Here is a 25,057-nt window from a genome sequence, read left to right on the forward strand (position 1 = left end):
CCAAAACCTATCCCTAACCCTAACCCTGAGCCTGTTCTTAAACCAAAACCAAAACCTATCCCTAACCCTAACCCTGAGCCTGTTCTTAAACCAAAACCCTATCCCTAACCCTGACCCTGAGCCTGTTCTTAAACCAAAACCTATCCCTAACCCTAACCCTGAGCCTGTTCTTAAACCAAAACCCTATCCCCTGTTCTAACCCTAACCCTGAGCCTGTTCTTAAACCAAAACCTATCCCTAACCCTAACCCTGAGCCTGTTCTTAAACCAAAACCTATCCCTAACCCTGACCCTGAGCCTGTTCTTAAACCAAAACCTATCCCTGACCCTGAGCCTGTTCTTAAACCAAAACCTATCCCTAACCATATCCCTAACCCTGAGCCTGTTCTTAAACCAAACCTATCCCTAACCCTAACCCTGAGCCTGTTCTTAACCCCTATCCCTACCCTGAGCCTGTTCTTAAACCAAAACCTATCCCTAACCCTAACCCTGAGCCTGTTCTTAAACCAAAACCTATCCCTACCTATCCCTAACCCTAACCCTGAGCCTGTTCTTAAACCAAAACCTATCCCTAACCCTAACCCTGAGCCTGTTCTTAAACCAAAACCTATCCCTAACCCTAACCCTGAGCCTGTTCTTAAACCAAAACCTATCCCTAACCCTGACCCTGAGCCTGTTCTTAAACCAAAACCTAACCCTAACCCTAACCCTGAGCCTGTTCTTAAACCAAAACCTATCCCTAACCCTAACCCTGAGCCTGTTCTTAAACCAAAACCTATCCCTAACCCTAACCCTGAGCCTGTTCTAACCCTGAGCCTGTTCTTAAACCAAAACCTATCCCTAACCCTAACCCTGAGCCTGTTCTTAAACCCAAACCTATCCCTAACCATATCCCTATCCCTGACCCTGAGCCTGTTCTTAAACCCAAACCTATCCCTAACCCTAACCCTGAGCCTGTTCTTAAACCAAAACCTATCCCTAACCCTGAGCCTGAGCCTGTTCTTAACCAAAACCTATCCCTGACCCTGAGCCTGTTCTTAAACCAAAACCTATCCCTAACCCTGAGCCTGTTCTTAAACCAAAACCTATCCCTAACCCTAACCCTGAGCCTGTTCTTAAAAAACCAAAACCTATCCCTAACCCTAACCCTGAGCCTGTTCTTAAAAACCAAACCTATCCCTAACCTTAAACCAAAACCTAACCCTGAGCCTGTTCTTAAACCAAAACCTATCCCTAACCCTGAGCCTGTTCTTAAACCTAAACCTATCCTGACCCTGAGCCTGTTCTTAAACCAAAACCTATCCCTAACCCTAACCCTGAGCCTGTTCTTAAACCTAAACCCTAACCCTAACCCTGAGCCTGTTCTTAAAAACCTATCCCTAACCCTAACCCTAACCCTAACCCTGAGCCTGTTCTTAAACCAAAAACCTATCCCTAACCCTAACCCTGACCCTGAGCCTGTTCTTAAACCTAAACCCCCTAACCCTAACCCTGAGCCTGTTCTTAAACCAAAACCTATCCCTAACCCTGAGCCTGTTCTTAAACCAAAACCTATCCCTAACCCTTAAACCAAAACCTGAGCCTGTTCTTAAACCAAAACCTATCCCTAACCCTAACCCTGAGCCTGTTCTTAAACCAAAACCTATCCCTAACCCTGAGCCTGTTCTTAAACCAAAACCTAACCCTAACCCTGAGCCTGTTCTTAAACCAAAACCTATCCCTAACCCTAACCCTGAGCCTGTTCTTAAACCAAAACCTATCCCTAACCCTAACCCTGAGCCTGTTCTTTAACCAAAATCCCTAACCCCTAACCCTGAGCCTGTTTCTTAAACCAAAACCTATCCTGTTCTAACCCTAACCCTGAGCCTGTTCTTAAACCAAAACCTATCCCTAACCCTAACCCTGAGCCTGTTCTTAAACCAAAACCTATCCCTAACCCTAACCCTGAGCCTGTTCTTAAACCAAAACCTATCCCTAACCCTGACCCTGAGCCTGTTCTTAAACCAAAACCTATCCCTGACCCTGAGCCTGTTCTTAAACCCAAACCTATCCCTAACCATATCCCTAACCCTAACCCTGAGCCTGTTCTTAAACCAAAACCTATCCCTAACCCTAACCCTGAGCCTGTTCTTAAACCAAAACCTATCCCTAACCCTAACCCTGAGCCTGTTCTTAAACCAAAACCTATCCCTAACCCTAACCCTGAGCCTGTTCTTAAACCAAAACCTATCCCTAACCCTGAGCCTGTTCTTAAACCAAAACCTATCCCTAACCCTAACCCTGAGCCTGTTCTTAAACCAAAACCTATCCCTAACCCTAACCCTGAGCCTGTTCTTAAACCAAAACCTATCCCTAACCCTAACCCTGAGCCTGTTCTTAAACCAAAACCTATCCCTAACCCTAACCCTGAGCCTGTTCTTAAACCAAAACCTATCCCTAACCCTAACCCTGAGCCTGTTCTTAAACCAAAACCTATCCCTAACCCTAACCCTGAGCCTGTTCTTAAACCAAAACCTATCCCTAACCTGTTCTAACCCAAAACCTGAGCCTGTTCTTAAACCAAAACCTATAAACCCTAACCCTAACCCTGAGCCCTAACCCTGACCCTGAGCCTGTTCTTAAACCAAAACCTATCCCTAACCCTAACCCTGAGCCTGTTCTTAAACCAAAACCTATCCCTAACCCTAACCCTGAGCCTGTTCTTAAACCAAAACCTATCCCTAACCCTAACCCTGAGCCTGTTCTTAAACCAAAACCTATCCCTAACCCTGACCCTGAGCCTGTTCTTAAACCAAAACCTATCCCTGACCCTGAGCCTGTTCTTAAACCCAAACCTATCCCTAACCATATCCCTAACCCTGAGCCTGTTCTTAAACCAAAACCTATCCCTAACCCTAACCCTGAGCCTGTTCTTAAACCAAAACCTATCCCTAACCTTACTCCTAACCCTAACCCTGAGCCTGTTCTTAAACCAAAACCTATCCCTAACCCTAACCCTGAGCCTGTTCTTAAAAACCCTGAGCCTGTTCTTAAACCAAAACCCTAACCCTGAGCCTGTTCTTAAACCAAAACCTATCCCTAACCCTAACCCTGAGCCTGTTCTTAAACCAAAACCTATCCCTAACCCTAACCCTGAGCCTGTTCTTAAACCAAAACCTATCCCTAACCCTAACCCTGAGCCTGTTCTTAAACCAAAACCTATCCCTAACCCTAACCCTGAGCCTGTTCTTAAACCAAAACCTATCCCTAACCCTAACCCTGAGCCTGTTCTTAAACCAAAACCTATCCCTAACCCTAACCCTGAGCCTGTTCTTAAACCAAACCTATCCCTAACCCTAACCCTATCCCAAAACTGACCCTGAGCCTGTTCTTAAACCCAAACCTATCCCTAACCCTAACCCTGAGCCTGTTCTTAAACCAAAACCTAACCCTAACCCTGACCCTGAGCCTGTTCTTAACCAAAACCTATCCCTAACCCTGAGCCTGTTCTTAAACCAAAACCTATCCCTAACCCTGAGCCTGTTCTTAAACCAAAACCTATCCCTAACCAAAACCCTATCCCCAAAACCTATCCCTAACCCTAACCCTGAGCCTGTTCTTAAACCAAAACCTATCCCTAACCCTAACCCTGAGCCTGTTCTTAAACCAAAACCTATCCCTAACCCTAACCCTGAGCCTGTTCTTAAACCAAAACCTATCCCTAACCCTGAGCCTGTTCTTAAACCAAAACCTATCCCTGACCCTGAGCCTGTTCTTAACCCAAAACCTATCCCTAACCCTAACCCTGAGCCTGTTCTTAAACCTATCCCTAACCCTAACCCTAACCCTGAGCCTGTTCTTAAACCTATCCCTAACCCTAACCCTAACCCTGAGCCTGTTCTTAAACCAAAACCTATCCCTAACCCTAACCCTAACCCTGAGCCTGTTCTTAAACCTATCCCTAACCCTAACCCTAACCCTGAGCCTGTTCTTAAACCAAAACCTATCCCTAACCCTGAGCCTGAGCCTGTTCTTAAACCAAAACCTATCCCTAACCCTGAGCCTGAGCCTGTTCTTAAACCAAAACCTATCCCTAACCCTAACCCTGAGCCTGTTCTTAAACCAAAACCTATCCCTAACCCTGAGCCTGAGCCTGTTCTTAAACCAAAACCTAACCCTAACCCTGAGCCTGAGCCTGTTCTTAAACCAAAACCTATCCCTAACCCTAACCCTGAGCCTGTTCTTAAACCAAAACCTATCCCTAACCCTAACCCTGAGCCTGTTCTTAAACCAAAACCTATCCCTGACCCTGAGCCTGTTCTTAAACCAAAACCTATCCCTAACCCTAACCCTGAGCCTGTTCTTAAACCAAAACCTAACCATCATCCTAACTCTGACCCTGACCCTGTTCCTAATCATAACCCTGACTCAAACCCTGACCCTGTTCCTAATCATAACCCTGACTCAAACCCTGACCCTGTTCTTCACCATAACCCTGACTCAAACGCTGACCCTGTTCCTAACCATAACCCTGACTCAAACCCTGACCCTGTTCCTAATCATAACCCTGACTCATTACATTACATTACATTTAAGTCATTTAGCAGACGCTCTTATCCAGAGCGACTTACAAATTGGTGCATTCACCTTATGACATCCAGTAGAACAGTCACTTTACAATAGTGCATCTAAATCTTAAAGGGGGGTGAGAAGGATTACTTATCCTATCCTAGGTATTCCTTAAAGAGGTGGGGTTTCAGGTGTCTCCGGAAGGTGGTTATGACCCTGTTCTTAATCCTGCACATGTCCCTAATCCTGACACTAACCTTAAATCTGACCCTGACCCTGTTCCTAACCCTGACTCTAACCCAACCCTGACTCCAACCCTAACCCTGACTCTAACCCAACCCAACCCTAATGGTCCTCTCTTTGTAGCCGTGATTTATTTTTACTGAGCCTCCGTCTCTGACACAGGCATCTCTACTTCAGTCTGGGCCTCCGTCTCTGACACGGGCACCTCTACTTCAGTCTGGGCCTCCGTCTCTGACACGGGCACCTCTACTTCAGTCTGGGCCTCCGTCTCTGACACAGGCACCTCTACTTCAGTCTGGGCCTCCGTCTCTGATACTGGCACCTCTACTTCAGTCTGGGGGGGGGAGGATTCAGGAGGGAGGAGAAGGTGGCAAAGAGCTTCCTAGGGTTAGAGGCAGATGCTTGGAATTTAGAGTGGTAGAAAGTGGCTTTAGCAGCAGAGACAGAGGAGGAAAATGTAGAGAGGAGGGAGCGAAAGGATGCCAGGTCCGCAGGGAGGCGAGTTTTCCTCCATTTCCGCTCGGCTGCGCGGAGCCCTGTTCTGTGAGCTCGCAATGAGTCGTCGAGCCACGGAGCGGGAGGGGAGGACCGAGCCGGCCTGGAGGATAGGGGACATAGAGAGTCAAAGGATGCAGAAAGGGAGGAGAGGAGGGTTGAGGAGGCAGAATCAGGAGATAGGTTGGAGAAGGTTTGAGCAGAGGGAAGAGATGATAGGATGGAAGAGGAGAGAGTAGCGGGGGAGAGAGAGCGAAGGTTGGGACAGCGCGATACCATCCGAGTAGGGGCAGTGTGGGAGGTGTTGGATGAGAGCGAGAGGGAAAAGGATACAAGGTAGTGGTCGGAGACTTGGAGGGGAGTTGCAATGAGGTTAGTGGAAGAACAGCATCTAGTAAAGATGAGGTCGAGCGTATTGCCTGCCTTGTGAGTAGGGGGAAGGTGAGAGGGTGAGGTCAAAAGAGGAGAGGAGTGGAAAGAAGGAGGCAGAGAGGAATGAGTCAAAGGTAGACGTGGGGAGGTTAAAGTCGCCCAGAACTGTGAGAGGTGAGCCGTCCTCAGGAAAGGAGCTTATCAAGGCATCAAGCTCATTGATGAACTCTCCGAGGGAACCTGGAGGGCGATAAATGATAAGGATGTTAAGCTTGAAAGGGCTGGTAACTGTGACAGCATGGAATTCAAAGGAGGCGATAGACAGATGGGTAAAGGGAGAAAGGGAGAATGACCACTTGGGAGAGATGAGGATCCCGGTGCCACCACCCCGCTGACCAGAAGCTCTCGGGGTGTGCGAGAACACGTGGGCGGACGAAGAGAGAGCAGTAGGAGTAGCAGTGTTGTCTGTGGTGATCCATGTTTCCGTCAGTGCCAAGAAGTCGAGGGACTGGAGGGAGGCATAGGCTGAGATGAACTCTGCCTTGTTGGCCGCAGATCGGCAGTTCCAGAGGCTACCGGAGACCTGGAACTCCACGTGGGTCGTGCGCGCTGGGACCACCAGATTAGGGTGGCCACGGCCACGCGGTGTGGAGCGTTTGTATGGTCTGTGCAGAGAGGAGAGAACAGGGATAGACAGACACATAGTTGACAGGCTACAGAAGAGGCTACACTAATGCAAAGGAGATTGGAATGACAAGTGGACTACACGTCTCGAATGTTCAGAAAGTTAAGCTTACGTAGCAAGAATCTTATTGACTAAAATGATTAAAATGATACAGTACTGCTGAAGTAGGCTAGCTGGCAGTGGCTGCGTTGTTGACACTACACTAATCAAGTCGTTCCGTTGAGTGTAATAGTTTCTACAGTGCTGCTATTCGGGGGCTAGCTGGCTAGCTAGCAGTGTTGATTACGTTACGTTGCGTTAAAAGAACGACAATAGCTGGCTAGCTAACCTAGAAAGTCGCTCTAGACTACACAATTATCTTTGATACAAAGACTGCTATGTAGCTAGCTATGTAGCTAGCTACGATCAAACAAATCAAACCGTTGTACTGTAATGAAATTAAGTGAAAATGTGATACTACCTGTGGAGCGAAGCGGAATGCGACCGGGTTGTTGAGTGGGGAAGTTCTATTCGGTATACGTTGGCTAGCTGTTGGCTAGCTAGCAGTGTCTCCTACGTTAAGGATGACAAATAGCTGGCTAGCTAACCTCAGTAAATTAAGATAATCACTCTAAGACTACACACTCTAAACTACACAATTATCTTGGATACGAAGACAGCAAAGACAGCTATGTAGCTAGCTAACACTACACTAATCAAGTCGTTCAGTTGAGTGTAATAGTTTCTACAGTGCTGCTAATCGGTGGACGTTTGCTAGCTGGCTAGCTGCTGGGCAGAGCAGTGAAGACTACGTTAGGACGACGAAATACGATAATTACGCAATTATCTTTGATACAAAGACGGCTATGTAGCTAGCTAAGAAGAAATTGCTAAGATTAGACAAATCAAACCGTTGTACTATAATGAAATGTAATGAAATGTAATGAAAAAGTAATACTACCTGCGGAGCGAAGTGCGGATGCGACCGCTCACTCCAACCCGGAAGACATCAAATATAGACATCAAATCAAATGTATTTATATAGCCCTTACATCAGCTGATATCTCAAAGTGCTGTACAGAACCCCAGCCTAAAACCCCAAACAGCAAGCAATGCAGGTGTAGAAGCACGGTGGCTAGGAAAAACACCCTAGAAAGGCCAAAACCTAGGAAGAAACCTAGAAATGAACCAGGCTATGAGGGGTGGCCAGTCCTCTTCTGGCTGTGCCGGGTAGAGATTATAACAGAACATGGCCAAGATGTTCAAATGTTCATAAATGCTAAGAGAGACATCAGGGATTGTAACATTCTCTGCTTCACGGAAACATATGTTGTTGGAATCGGTTCAGCCACTGGGCTTCTCCATGCATCGCGCCGATAGAGATGAACACCTGTCTGGCAAGAAGAAGGGTTTGGGTGTATTCTTTATGATTAACGACTCATTGTGTAATCATAACGACATTCAGGAACTCAAGTCCTTCTGCTCACCCAAATTCCTTACAATCAAATGCCGGCCATTTTACCTACCAAGAGAATTATCTTCCGTTATAGTCACAGCTGTGTAGATTCCCCCTCAAGCAGACAGCAAGGCGGACATCACGGAACTATGTAAACTGGAAACCATATATCCTGAGGCTGCATTTATTGTAGCTGGGGATTTTAACAAAGCAAATTTGAGAACAAGTCTACCTAAATTCTTCCAACATATTGATTATGCTACATGCAAGGGCAAAACTTCCGCGATGCTTACAAAGCCCTCCCCCGCCCTCCCTTCGGCAAAACCGACCACGACGCCATCTTGCTCCTATCGTCTTATAGGCAGAAACTCAAACAGGGTTTACCAGTGACGAGAACCATTCAACGCTGGTCAGACCAATCGGAAGCCACGCTTCAAGATTGTTTTGATCACTCGGACTGGAATATTTTCAGCTCAGCCGCAGAGAACAACATTGACCTATATGCTGACAATTATAAAGAAGTGCATTGGAGATGTTGTACCCACTGTGACTATTAAAACGTACTCTAACCAGAAACCGTGGATGGAAGGCGGCATTCGCACAAAACTGAAAGCGTGATCCACCTTATTTAAAGAGGTCTGGAAATATGACTGAATATAAACAGTGTAGGTACTCCCTCCGCAAGGCAATCAAACAAGCGAAATGCCAGTACAGCAACAAGGCGGATTCTCAATTCAATGGCTCAGACACGAGAAGTATGTGGCAGGGTCTACAGGAAATCACGGACTACAAAAAGAAAACCAGCCACGTCACGGAAACCGACGTCACGCTTCCAGACAAACTAAACAACTTCTTTGCCCGCTTTGAGGATAATACAGTGCCACAATCCCAGCCCGCTAACAAGGACTGCGTCCCCCTCTCCCCCTTCCCTTCTCCATGGCTGATGCGAGGAAAACATTTAAATGTGTTAACCCTCAGAAGGCTGCTGTCCCAGACGGCATCCCTAGCCGCGTCCTCAGAGCATGTGTGGCTGGTGTGTTTACGGTGCGTTTACAGACATTTTCAACCGCTCCCTATCCCAGTCTATTGTCCCTACATGCTTCAAGATGGCTATCATTTGTTCCTGTACCCACAAAGGCAAAGATAACTGAACTAAATGACTACCGCCCCGGCACTCAATTCTGTCATCGATAAACACGATTCCGACCATCACCCCTGGTGAGACAAAACAGTGACTCGTCAGTGAAGAGCACTTTTTTGTCAGTCCTGTCTGGTCCAGCGATGGTGGGTTTGTGCCCATAGGCGACGTTGTTGCCGGTGATGTCTGGTGAGGACCTGACTTACAACAGTCCTACAATCCCTCAGTCCAGCCTCTCTCAGCCTATTGCGGACAGTCTGAGCACTGATGGAGGGATTGTACATTCCTGGTGTAACTCGGGCAGTTGTTGTTACCATCCTGTACCTGTCCTGCAGGTGTGATGTTACACGTGGTCTGCCACTGCGAGGACGATCACCTGTCCATCCTGTCTCCCTGTAGCGCCGTCTTAGGTGTGTCACAGTGCGGACATTGCAAATTATTGCCCTGGCCACATCTGCAGTCCTCATGCCTAAGGCACGTTCATGCAGATGAGCAAGGACCCCGGGCATCTTTCTTTTGGTGTTTTTCAGAGTCAGTAGAAAGGCCTCCTTAGTGTCCTAAGTTTTCATAACTGTGACCTTAATTGCCTACCATCTGTAAGCTGTTAGTGTCTTAACGACCGTTCCACAGGTGCATGTTCATTAATTGTTTATGGTTCATTGAAAAAGCATGGGAAACAGTGTTTAAACCCTTTACAATGAAGATCTGTGAAGTTAATTGGATGTTTTCTACTTATCATTTTATTTCTGAGTAAACAATAGTAGTATTTTGAGAATAGCTTCTAATATTAATACATGAGCTCCCAGGTGTTTGACATGCCTATCAAGGGTATACAGTACCTGTCCCATTCTACTGACTCTCTCTCTCTCTCTCTGTCTCTGTCTCTCTCTGTCTCTGTCTCTATGTTCTCTCTCTCTCTGATGACATGCCTATCAAGGGTATACAGTACCTGTCCCATTCTCTGTCTCTGTCTCTGTCTCTGTCTCTGTCTCTGTCTCTATGTCCTCTCTCTCTGTTTCCTCTCTCCAGTCACCAGGTGTTTGACATGCCTATCAAGGGTATACAGTACCTGTCCCATTCTACTGACTGACTCTCTCTCTCTCTCTCTCTCTGTTTCCTCTCTCTCTGTCCCCTCTCTCTCTCTCTCTCTCTCTCTCTCTGTGTCCTCTCTCTGTGTCCTCTCTCTCTGTTTCCTCTCTCTCTGTTTCTTCTCTCTCCTCTCTGTTTCCTCTCTCTCTCTGTTTCCTCTCTCTCTCTCTCTCTCTCTCTCTCTCTCAATGTCCCCTCTCTCTCTGTCCTCTCTCTCTGTCCTCTCTCTCTGTCCTCTCTCTCTGTCCTCTCTCTCTGTCCTCTCTCTCTGTCCTCTCTCTCTGTCCTCTCTCACTGTCCTCTCTCACTGTCCTCTCTCACTGTCCTCTCCCTCTGTCCTCTCTCTGTGTCCTCTCTCTGTGTCCTCTCTCTGTGTCCTCTCTCTGTGTCCTCTCTCCTCTCTCTGTCTCCTCTCTCTGTGTCCTCTCTCTATGTCCTCTCTCTCTGTTTCCTCTCTCTCTCTGTCCTCTCTCTATGTCCTCTCTCTCTGTTTCCTCTCTCCAGTCACCAGGTGTTTGATGACATGCCTATCAAGGGTATCCGGTACCTGTCCCATTCTACTGACTCTCTGTGCAAGACCAACCTGGTCAATGAATCTACAGAGTCACTCACATCTCTGTTCTCTCTTACTAATCTCTCAACAACTATGGATCCTGACTAACAGCTTTGTGTCTTTAAATGCATCTCAAATGGCACCCTATTTCCTGTTTAGTTCCCTAATATAGACTACTATAGACCAGACCACTACTATAGACCAGACCACTACTATAGACCAGACCAGAACACTACTATAGACCAGACTCTACTATAGACCAGACCAGAACACTACTATAGTCCAGAACACTACTATAGACCAGACCAGAACACTACTATAGACCAGACCTCACTACTATAGACCCACTACTATGTCCAGAACACTACTATAGAGCTACTATAGACCAGAACACTACTATGACCAGACCACTACTATAGACCAGACCACTACTATAGACCAGACCACTACTATAGACCAGACCACTACTATAGACCAGACCACTACTATAGATCAGACCAGAACACTACTATAGACCAGACCAGAACACTACTATAGACCAGAACACTACTATAGACCAGAACACTACTATAGACCAGACCACTACTATAGACCAGACCACTACTATAGACCAGACCACTACTATAGACCAGACCAGAACACTACTATAGACCAGAACACTACTATAGACCAGACCACTACTATAGACCAGACCACTACTATAGACCAGACCACTACTATAGACCAGACCACTACTATAGACCAGACCACTACTATAGACCAGACCAGAACACTACTATAGACCAGAACACAACTATAGACCAGAACACAACTATAGACCAGACCACAACTATAGACCAGACCACTACCATAGACCAGACCACTACCAAAGACCAGACCACTACTATAGACCAGACCACTACCAAAGACCAGACCACTACTATAGACCAGACCACTACTATAGACCAGACCACTACAATAGACCAGACCACTACTATAGACCAGACCACTACTATAGACCAGACCACTACTATAGACCAGACCACTACTATAGACCAGACCACTACTATAGACCAGACCACTACCAAAGACCAGACCACTACTATAGACCAGACCACTACTATAGACCAGACCACTACTATAGACCAGACCACTACTATAGACCAGACCAGACCAGACCACTACTATAGACCAGACCAGAACACTACTATAGACCAGACCAGAACACAACTATAGACCAGAACACAACTATAGACCAGACACTACTATAGACCAGACCAGACCACACTACCATAGACCAGACCACTACCAAGACCAGACCACTACTATAGACCAGACCACTACTATAGACCAGACCACTACTATAGACCAGACCACTACTATAGACCAGACCACTACTATAGACCAGACCACTACTATAGACCAGACCACTACTATAGACCAGACCACTACTATAGACCAGACCACTACCAAAGACCAGACTACTATAGACCAGACCACTACTATAGACCAGACCACTACTATAGACCAGACCACTACTATAGACCAGACCACTACTATAGACCAGACCAGAACACTACTATAGACCAGACCACTACTATAGACCAGAACACTACTATAGACCAGACCACTACTATAGACCAGACCACTACTATAGACCAGACCACTACTATAGACCAGACCACTACTATAGACCAGACCACTACTATAGACCAGACCACTACTATAGACCAGACCACTACTATAGACCAGACCAGACCACTACTATAGACCAGACCACTACTATAGACCAGACCACTACTATAGACCAGACCACTACTATAGACCAGACCACTACTATAGACCAGACCAGAACACTACTATAGACCAGACCAGAACACTACTATAGACCAGAACACAGACCAGAACACTACTATAGACCAGACCACTACTATAGACCAGACCACTACTACTAGACCAGACCACTACTAAAGACCAGACCACTACTATAGACCAGACCACTACTATAGACCAGACCACTACTATAGACCAGACCACTATAGACCAGACACTACTATAGACCAGACCACTACTATAGACCAGACCACTACTATAGACCAGACCACTACTATAGACCAGACCACTACTATAGACCAGACCACTACTATAGACCAGACCACTACCAAAGACCAGACCACTACTATAGACCAGACCACTACTATAGACCAGACCACTACTATAGACCAGACCACTACTATAGACCAGACCACTACTATAGACCAGACCACTACTATAGACCAGACCAGAACACTACTATAGACCAGAACACTACTATAGACCAGAACACAACTATAGACCAGAACACAACTATAGACCAGACCACTACCATAGACCAGACCACTACCATAGACCAGACCACTACCATAGACCAGACCACTACTATAAAGACCAGACCACTACTATAGACCAGACCACTACTATAGACCAGACCACTACTATAGACCAGACCACTACTATAGACCAGACCACTACTATAGACCAGACCACTACTATAGACCAGACCACTACTATAGACCAGACCACTACCAAAGACCAGACCACTACTATAGACCAGACCACTACTATAGACCAGACCACTACTATAGACCAGACCACTACTATAGACCAGACCACTACTATAGACCAGACCACTACTATAGACCAGACCACTACTATAGACCAGACCACTACTATAGACCAGAACACTACTATAGACCAGCCCAGAACACTACTATAGACTAGACCAGAACACTACTACAGACCACCACACGGTCGATAGTAAACACACACGTTAGTCACCACCACACAGTCCATAGTAAACACACACAGTCACCACCACACAGTCCATAGTAAACACACACATTACCCCCAGTCACCACCACACAGTCCATAGTAAACACACACGTTACCACCAGTCACCACCACACAGTCCATAGTAAACACACACACGTAACTCCCAGTCACCACCACACAGTCCATAGTAAACACACATGTTACCCCCAGTCACCACCACACAGTCACCACCACACAGTCACCACCACACAGTCACCACCACACAGTCCATAGTAAACACACACGTTACCCCCAGTCACCACCACACAGTCCATAGTAAACACACACGTTACCCCCAGTCACCACCACACAGTCACCACCACACAGTCACCACCACACAGTCCATAGTAAACACACACGTTACCCCCAGTCACCAACAGTCACCACCACACAGTCACCACCACACAGTCACCACCACACAGTCACCACCACACAGTCACCACCACACAGTCCATAGTAAACACACGTTACCCACAGTCACCACCACACAGTCACCACCACACAGTCACCACCACACAGTCCATAGTAAACACACACACACGTTACCCCCAGTCACCACCACACGGTCCATAGTAAACACACACACACGTTACCCACAGTCACCACCACACAGTCCATAGTAAACACACACACACGTTACCCACAGTCACCACCACACAGTCCATAGTAAACACACACACACGTTACCCCCAGTCACCACCACACAGTCACCATCACATAGTCCATAGTAAACACACACACGTTACCCCAGTCACCACACACAGTCCATAGTAAACACACACACGTAACCCACAGTCACCACACACCATAGTAAACACACACGTTACCCACAGTCACCATCACACAGTCCACCACCACCCACAGTCACCACCACACAGTCCATAGTAAACACACACGTTACCCACAGTCACCATCACACAGTCCATAGTAAACACACACACGTTACCCCCAGTCACCACCACACAGTCCATAGTAAACACACACACAAAGTCACCACCACACAGTCCATAGTAAACACACACACACCCAAAGTCATCATCACACAGTCCATAGTAAAACACACACGTTACCCCCAGTCACCACCACACAGTCCATAGTAAACACACACACACGTTACCCACAGTCACCACCACACAGTCCATAGTAAACACACACACACGTTACCCACAGTCACCACCACACAGTCCATAGTAAACACACACACACACGTTACCCACAGTCACCACCACACAGTCCATAGTAAACACACACACACGTTACCCCCAGTCACCACCACACAGTCACCATCACATAGTCCATAGTAAACACACACACGTAACCCACAGTCACCATCACATAGTCCATAGTAAACACACACACGTAACCCACAGTCACCATCACATAGTCCATAGTAAACACACACGTTACCCACAGTCACCATCACATAGTCCATAGTAAACACACACGTTACCCACAGTCACCACCACACAGTCCATAGTAAACACACACGTTACCCACAGTCACCATCACACAGTCCATAGTAAACACACACATTTACCCACAGTCATCATCACATAGTCCATAGTAAACACACACGTTACCCACAGTCATCATCACATAGTCCATAGTAAACACACACGTTACCCCCAGTCACCACCACACAGTCCATAGTAAACACACACAGTCCATAGTAAACCCACCCAAGTCATCATCACATAGTCCATAGTAAACACACACACACGTAACCCACAGTCACCATCACCACACAGTCACCACCACACAGTCCATAGTAAACACACACATTACCCACAGTCACCACCACACAGTCCATAGTAAACACACACGTTACCCACAGTCACCACCACACAGTCCATAGTAAACACACACATTACCCACAGTCACCACCACACAGTCACCACCACACAGTCACCACCACACAGTCACCACCACACAGTCCATAGTAAACACACACGTTACCCCCAGTCACCACCACACAGTCCATAGTAAACACACACATTACCCACAGTCACCACCACACAGTCCATAGTAAACACACACATTACCCACAGTCACCATCACATAGTCCATAGTAAACACACACACACGTAACCCACAGTCACCATCACAGTCACCACCACACAGTCCATAGTAAACACACACATTACCCACAGTCACCATCACATAGTCCATAGTAAACACACACATTACCCACAGTCACCATCACCACACAGTCCATAGTAAACACACACGTTACCCACAGTCATCATCACATAGTCCATAGTAAACACACACATTACCCACAGTCACCATCACCACACAGTCCATAGTAAACACACACACGTTACACACAGTCATCATCACATAGTCCATAGTAAACACACACATTACCCACAGTCACCACCACCCAGTCCATAGTAAACACACACGTTACCCAAAGTCACCATCACCACACAGTCATCATCACACAGTCCATAGTAAACACAATTATATTATTATTATAGATTATAGTGTCTACGATAATGTCTAGATAAATACCTGTGAATGCTATCTGAGTGTTGTGTTTCATAATCTAGGCACAGAGATGATTGACAGTCAGCTGATGGGGGAGTTTGAGGAAGACCTGAAAGAGCTGGAAGCAGACTCCTGGAGCAACGTTATGGACAGCAACTTCCTCAAACATCTGAAGAAGGACGTCATCAAGAGACAGGAGGTCATCTACGGTACCTACCACTGCTACTGTACCTACCACTGCTACTGTACCTACCACTGCTACTGTACCTACCACTGCTACAGTACCTACCACTGCTACAGTACCTACCACTGCTACAGTACCTACAGTACCTACCACTGCTACTGTACCTACCACTGCTACTGTACCTACCACTGCTACAGTTCCTACCACTGCTACAGTACCTACCACTGCTACTGTACCTACCACTGCTACTGTACCTACCACTGCTACAGTTCCTACCACTGCTACAGTACCTACAGTACCTACCACTGCTACTGTACCTACCACTGCTACTGTACCTACCACTGCTACTGTACCCTACTCTACCTTGAATTATACCAGGCACTACTACCCCTCTATCTAGAGTTACAATGCACTACTACCCCTCTATCTAGAGTTACAATGCACTACTACCCCTCTATCTAGAGTTACAGCATACTACTACCCCCTATATCTAGAGTTACAATGCACTACTCCTCTATCTAGAGTTACAGCTCACTACTACCCCTCTATCTAGAGTTACAGCATACTACCACCCCTCTATCTAGAGTTACAATACACTACTACCCCTCTATCTAGAGTTACAATACACAACTACCCCTCTATCTAGAGTTACAGCATACTACTACCCCTATATCTAGAGTTACAGCACACTACCCCTCTTTCTAGAGTTACAGCATACTACTACCCCTCTATCTAGAGTTACAATGCACTACCACCCCTCTATCTAGAGCTACCAGGCACTACTACCCCTCTATCTAGAGTTACAATGCACTACTCCTCTATCTAGAGTTGCAGCATACTACTACCCCTCTATCTAGAGTTACAGCACACTACCCCTCTTTCTAGAGTTACAGCATACTACTACCCCTCTATCTAGAGTTACAATGCACTACCACCCCTCTATCTAGAGTTACCAGGCACTACTACCCCTCTATCTAGAGTTACAATGCACTACTACCCCTCTATCTAGAGTTACAATGCACTACTACCCCTCTATCTAGAGTTACCAGGCACTACTACCCCTCTTTCTAGAGTTACAATACACTACTACCCCTCTATCTAGAGTTACAATACACTACTACTCCTCTATCTAGAGTTACAATACACTACTACTCCTCTATCAAGAGTTACAATGCACTACTACCCCTCTATCTAGAGTTACAATGCACTACTACTCCTATCTAGAGTTACAGTATACTACCAGCCCTCTATCTAGAGATACAGCATACTACTACCCCTCTATCTAGAGTTACAATGCACTACCACCCCTCTATCTAGAGTTACAATGCACTACCACTACCCCTCTATCTAGAGTTACAATGCAATACTACCCCTCTATCTAGAGTTACAATGCAATACTACCCCTCTATCTAGAGTTACAATACAATACTACCCCTCTATCTAGAGTTACAATGCACTACTACCCCTCTATCTAGAGTTAAAATACACTACCCCTATCTAGAGTTGAAATGCACTACTACCCCTCTATCTAGAGTTACAATGCACTACTACCCCTCTATCTAGAGTTACAATGCACTACTACCCCTCTATCTAGAGTTACAATGCAATACTACCCCTCTATCTAGAGTTACAATGCAATACTACCCCTCTATCTAGAGTTACAATACAATACTACCCCTCTATCTAGAGTTACAATGCACTACTACCCCTCTATCTAGAGTTAAAATGCACTACTACCCCTCTATCTAGAGTTGAAATGCACTACTACCCCTCTATCTAGAGTTACAATGCACTACTACCCCTCTATCTAGAGTTACAATGCACTACTACCCCTCTATCTAGAGTTACAATGCACTACTACTCCTCTATCAAGAGTTACAATGCACTACTACCCCTCTATCTAGAGTTACAATGCACTACTACTCCTATCTAGAGTTACAGCATACTACTACCCCTCTATCTAGAGTTACAGCATACTACTACCCCTCTATCTAGAGTTACAATGCAATACTACCCCTCTATCTAGAGTTACAATGCAATACTACCCCTCTATTTAGAGTTACAATACAATACTACCCCTCTATCTAGAGTTACAATGCACTACTACCCCTCTATCTAGAGTTAAAATGCACTACTACCCCTCTATCTAGAGTTACAATACAATACTACCCCTCTATCTAGAGTTACAATGCACTACTACCCCTCTATCTAGAGTTAAAATGCACTACTACCCCTCTATCTAGAGTTACAATGCACTACTACCCCTCTATCTAGAGTTACAATGCACTACTACCCCTCTATCTAGAGTTACAATACTACTACCCCTATATCTAGAGTTACAATGCACTACTCCTCTATCTAGAGTTACAGCTCACTACTACCCCTCTATCTAGAGTTACAGCATACTACCCCCTCTATCTAGAGTTACAATACACTACTACCCCCTATCTAGAGTTACAATACACTGTACCCCTCTATCTAGAGTTACAGCATACTCCTCTATCTAGAGTTACAGCTCAGGGTACTACCCCTCTATCTAGAGTTACAGCATACTACCACCCCTCTATCTAGAGTTACAATGCACTACTACCCCTCTATCTAGAGTTACAATGCATACTATTATATCTAGAGTTACAATGCAATACTACCCCTCTATTTAGAGTTACAATGCAATACAATCTACTACTACCCCCTCTATCTAGAGTTACAGCATACTACCCCTCTATTTAGAGTTACAATACAATACTAACCCTCTATCTAGAGTTACATTGCAATACTACCCCTCTATCTAGAGTTACAGCATACTACTACCCCTCTATCTAGAGTTACAGCATACTACTACCCCTCTATCTAGAATTACCAGGCAATAATACCCCTCTATCTAGAGTTACATTGCAATACTATGCCTCTATCTAGAGTTACAATGCAATACTATGCCTCTATCTAGAGTTACAGCACACCACTACCCCTCTATCCAGAGTTGCAATGCACTGCTACCCCTCTATCTAGAGCTGGACATACCCTGATCTCCCTAAGTTTATCCCCCTCCTAACCTTTACCCCCTCTCTCCCTGCATCTCCCCCTCCTAACCTTTACCCCCTCTCTCCCTGCATCTCCCCTCCAAACCTTTACCCCCTCTCTCCCTGTATCTCCCCCTCCAAACCTTTACCCCTCTCTCCCTGTATCTCCCCTCCTAACCTTTACCCCCTCTCTCCCTGCATCTCCCCCTCCTAACCTTTACCCCCTCTCTCCCTGCATCTCCCCCTCCTAACCTTTACCCCCTCTCTCCCTGCATCTCCCCCTCCTAACCTTTACCCCCTCTCTCCCTGCATCTCCCCCTCCTAACCTTTACCCCCTCTCTCCCTGCATCTCCCCCTCCCTGTATCTCCCCCTCCTAAACTTTACCCCTCCCTGTATCTCCCCTCCCTGCATCTCCCCCTCCCTGTATCTCCCCCTCCCTGTATCTCCCCCTCCTAACCTTTAACCCCTCCCTGTTTCTCCCCCTCCTAACCTTTAACCCCTTCCTGTATCTCCCCCTCCTAACCTTTACCCCCTCTCTCCCTGTATCTCCCCCTCCTAACCTTAACCCCTCCCTGTATCTCTCCCTCCCTGTACCTCCCCCCTGACCTTTAACCCCTCTCTCCCTGCATCTCCCCCTCCCTGTATCTCCCCTCCTAAACTTTACCCCTCCCTGTATCTCCCCCTCCCTGCATCTCCCCCTCCCTGCATCTCCCCTCCCTGTATCTCCCCCTCCTAACCTTTAACCCCTCCCTGTTTCTCCCCCTCCTAACCTTTAACCCCTTCCTGTATCTCCCCTCCTAACCTTTACCCCCTCTCTCCCTGTATCTCCCCCTCCTAACCTTAACCCCTCCCTGTATCTCTCCCTCCCTGTACCTCCCCCTCCTGACCTTTAACCCCTCCCTGTATCTCCCCCTCCCTGTACCTCCCCCTCCTGACCTTTAACCCCTCCCTGTTTCTCCTCCTCCAGAGTTGATGCAGACAGAGATGCACCACGTGAGGACCCTGCTGATCATGATGGAGGTGTACAGTAAGGGTCTTGTGAAGGAGCTGCAGCTGGAACCTCAGACAGTAGACAGGCTGTTCCCTGCCCTGGGGGAGCTCCTGGACCTCCACACCTCCTTCCTGACACGTCTCATGGAGAGGAAGAGAGAGAGCCAGCTGGAGGGGGAGGACAGAGGATTCATCATCAACAAGATAGGAGACATCCTGGAGACACAGGTTGGAGGAGGGAGAGAGCCCACACTACAGAACACTACAGAACACGACACTACACCACACTAAAGAACACCACACTACACTACAGAACACCACACTACACCACAGAACACTACACCACAGAACACCACACTACAGAACACCACACTACAGAACACCACACTACACCACAGAACACCACAGTACAGAACACCACAGTACAGAACACCACAGTACAGAACACCACAGTACAGAACACCACAGTACACCACAGAACACCACACTACACCACAGAACACCACAGAACACCACACCACAGAACACCACCCCACAGAACAACACACCACAGAACACCACACTACAGAACACCACACTACAGAACACCACACTACAGAACACCACACTACAGAACACCACACTACAGAACACCACAGAACAGAACACCACAGAACACTACAGAACACCACACTACAGAACACCACACTACAGAACACCACAGAACAGAACACCACACTACAGAACACCACAGAACACACTACAGAACACCACAGAACAGAACACCACAGAACAGAACACCACACTACAGAACACCACACTACAGAACACCACACTACAGAACACCACACTACAGAACACCACACTACAGAACACCACACTACAGAACACCACACTACAGAACACCACAGAACAGAACACCACACTACAGAACACCACAGAACACCACACCACACTACAGAACACCACAGAACAGAACACCACACTACAGAACACCACACTACAGAACACCACAGAACAGAACACCACACTACAGAACACCACACTACAGAACACCACAGAACAGAACACCACACTACAGAACACCACACTACAGAACACCACAGAACAGAACACCACACCACAGAACACCACACCACAGAACACCACAGCACAGAACACCACACTACAGAACACCACAGCACAGAACACCACACTACAGAACACCACAGAACACTACAGAACACCACACTATAGAACACCACACCACACTACAGAACACCACAGAACACCACACCACACTACAGAACACCACAGAACACCACACCACACTACAGAACACCACAGAACAGAACACCACAGAACAGAACACCACAGAACAGAACACCACAGAACAGAACACCACAGAACAGAACACCACAGAACAGAACACCACAGAACAGAACACCACAGAACAGAACACCACAGAACACCACACTACAGAACACCACACTACAGAACACCACACTACACCACAGAACACCACACTACAGAACACCACACTACACCACAGAACACCACACTACAGAACACCACACTACAGAACACCACACTACAGAACACCACACTACAGAACACCACACTACAGAACACCACACTACAGAACACCACACTACAGAACACCACACTACAGAACACCACACTACAGAACACCACACCACAGATCACCACACTACAGAACACCACAGAACACTACAGAACACCACACTACAGAACACCACACCACACTACAGAACACCACAGAACACTACAGAACACCACAGAACACCACACCACACTACAGAACACCACACCACACTACAGAACACCACACCACACTACAGAACACCACACTACAGAACACCACAGAACAGAACACCACAGAACAGAACACCACAGAACAGAACACCACAGAACAGAACACCACAGAACAGAACACCACAGAACAGAACACTACACCACAGAACAGAACACTACACCACAGAACACCACACTACAGAACACCACACTACACCACAGAACACCACACTACACCACAGAACACCACACTACACCACAGAACACCACACTACAGAACACCACACTACAGAACACCACACTACAGAACACCACACTACAGAACACCACACTACAGAACACCACACTACAGAACACCACACTACAGAACACCACACCACAGAACACCACACCACAGAACACCACACTACAGAACACCACACTACAGAACACCACACTACAGAACACCACACTACAGAACACCACAGAACACTACAGAACACCACACTATAGAACACCACACCACACTACAGAACACCACACCACACTACAGAACACCACAGAACACCACACCACACTACAGAACACCACAGAACACCACACCACACTACAGAACACCACAGAACAGAACACCACAGAACAGAACACCACAGAACAGAACACCACAGAACACCACAGAACAGAACACCACAGAACAGAACACCACACTACAGAACACCACACTACAGAACACCACAGAACACTACAGAACACCACACTATAGAACACCACACCACACTATAGAACACCACAGAACACCACACCACACTACAGAACACCACAGAACACCACACCACAGAACAGAACACCACACTACAGAACACCACACTACAGAACACCACAGAACAGAACACCACAGAACAGAACACCACAGAACACCACAGAACAGAACAGAGCACAACAACATCCTCCTCCCCCCACACTCCTGGAAGGAGTGCATGGTGTCTATACCACATCATAGAGACAGCTGAGGAGGTCCTGGTGTATCTCTACACCACATCATAGAGACAGCTGAGGAGCTCTTGGTGTCTCTCTACACCACATCATAGAGACAGTTGAGGAGGTCCTGGTGTCTCTCTACACCACATCATAGAGACAGTTGAGGAGGTCCTGGAAGGAGGGCATGTTGTCTCTCTATACCACATCATAGAGACAGCTGAGGAGGTCCTGGTGTATCTCTACACCACATCATAGAGACAGTTGAGGAGGTCCTGGAAGGAGGGCATGTTGTCTCTCTACACCACATCATAGAGACAGTTGAGGAGGTCCTGGTGTCTCTCTACACCACATCATAGAGACAGTTGAGGAGGTCCTGGTGTCTCTCTACACCACATCATAGAGACAGTTGAGGAGGTCCTGGTGTCTCTCTACACCACATCATAGAGACAGTTGAGGAGGTCCTGGAAGGAGGGCATGTTGTCTCTCTACACCACATCATAGAGACAGCTGAGGAGGTCCTGGAAGGAGGGCATGTTGTCTCTCTACACCACATCATAGAGACAGTTGAGGAGGTCCTGGAAGGAGGGCATGTTGTCTCTCTACACCACATCATAGAGACAGCTGAGGAGGTCCTGGAAGGAGGGCATGTTGTCTCTCTACACCACATCATAGAGACAGTTGAGGAGGTCCTGGAAGGAGGGCATGTTGTCTCTCTACACCACATCATAGAGACAGCTGAGGAGGTCCTGGAAGGAGGGCATGTTGTCTCTCTACACCACATCATAGAGACAGTTGAGGAGGTCCTGGAAGGAGGGCATGTTGTCTCTCTACACCACATCATAGAGACAGTTGAGGATGTCCTGGTGTCTCTCTACACCACATCATAGAGACAGTTGAGGAGGTCCTGGAAGGAGGGCATGTTGTCTCTCTACACCACATCATAGAGACAGTTGAGGAGGTCCTGGAAGGAGGGCATGTTGTCTCTCTATACCACATCATAGAGACAGTTGAGGAGGTCCTGGAAGGAGGGCATGTTGTCTCTCTACACCACATCATAGAGACAGTTGAGGAGGTCCTGGTGTCTCTCTACACCACATCATAGAGACAGTACCTGGTGTCTCCCTACACCACATCAGAGACAGTTGAGGAGGTCAACCACATCATAGAGACAGTTGACCTGGAAGGAGGGCCTCTACAACATCATAGAGACAGCAGGAGGTCACATACAACATCATATACCCATGTTGTCTCTCTACACCACATCACAGTTGAGGAGGTCACACCTCATAGCACCTGGTGTCTCTCTACACCACATCATAGAGACAGTTGACCTGGAAGGAGGGCATGTTGTCTCTCTACACCCATAGAGACAGCAGGAGGTCCTGGAAGGAGGGCATGTTGTCTCTCTATACCACATCATAGAGACAGTTGAGGAGGTCCTGGAAGGAGGGCCCTCTACAACCATAGAGACAGCAGCACATACAACATCATAGAGACAGTTGAGGATGTCCTGGTGTCTCTCTACACCACATCATAGAGACAGTTGAGGAGGTCCTGGAAGGACAGCACATACAACTTATACCCACCCTACAACCACACAGCACATACAACTTATACCCACCCTACAACCACACAGCACATACAACTTATACCAACCCTACAACCACACAGCACATACAACTTATACCAACCCTACAACCACACAGCACATACAACTTATACCCACCCTACAACCACACAGCACATACAACTTATACCCACCCTACAGCACATACAACTTATACCAACCCTACAGCACATACAACTTATACCCACCCTACAGCACATACAACTTATACCAACCCTACAATCACACAGCACATACAACTTATACCCTACGACCACACAGCACCTACAACTTATACCAACCCTACAATCACACAGCACATACAACTTATACCCTACGACCACACAGCACATACAACTTATACCAACCCTACAACCACACAGCACATACAACTTATACCCACCCTACAACCACACAGCACATACAACTTATACCCTACAACCACACAGCACATACAACTTATACCCACCCTACAACCACACAGCACATACAACTTATACCCCCTACAACCACACAGCACATACAACTTATACCCTACAACCACACAGCACATACGAAGAAGCTCTCTTTTCCTAACAAAGGAACACTGGCTTTTAAAGCTGCAGAAAGAGTCGGTAATTGAAGACAACTGTATCCCCTGACGAGAGGGC

At 46.9% G+C, this 25,057-nt stretch overlaps 1 protein-coding gene across 1 annotated transcript in view; it reads left to right on the forward strand.

Annotated features, from left to right (window-relative positions):
• Window positions 1–25,057, forward strand: part of LOC124035358 (A-kinase anchor protein 13-like) — an 80,722-nt gene that overhangs the window by 12,121 nt on the left and 43,544 nt on the right. The window contains exons 6-8 of the mRNA XM_046348820.1: window positions 10,509–10,540; window positions 15,939–16,085; window positions 20,049–20,299. Of these exons, the coding sequence (XP_046204776.1) occupies window positions 10,509–10,540; window positions 15,939–16,085; window positions 20,049–20,299 (430 nt within the window). The remainder of the gene's footprint in view (window positions 1–10,508; window positions 10,541–15,938; window positions 16,086–20,048; window positions 20,300–25,057) is intronic.

The sequence above is a fragment of the Oncorhynchus gorbuscha genome, linkage group LG05, assembly GCF_021184085.1.
Source record: "Oncorhynchus gorbuscha isolate QuinsamMale2020 ecotype Even-year linkage group LG05, OgorEven_v1.0, whole genome shotgun sequence".
NCBI classification, from domain to species: Eukaryota; Metazoa; Chordata; class Actinopteri; order Salmoniformes; family Salmonidae; genus Oncorhynchus; species Oncorhynchus gorbuscha.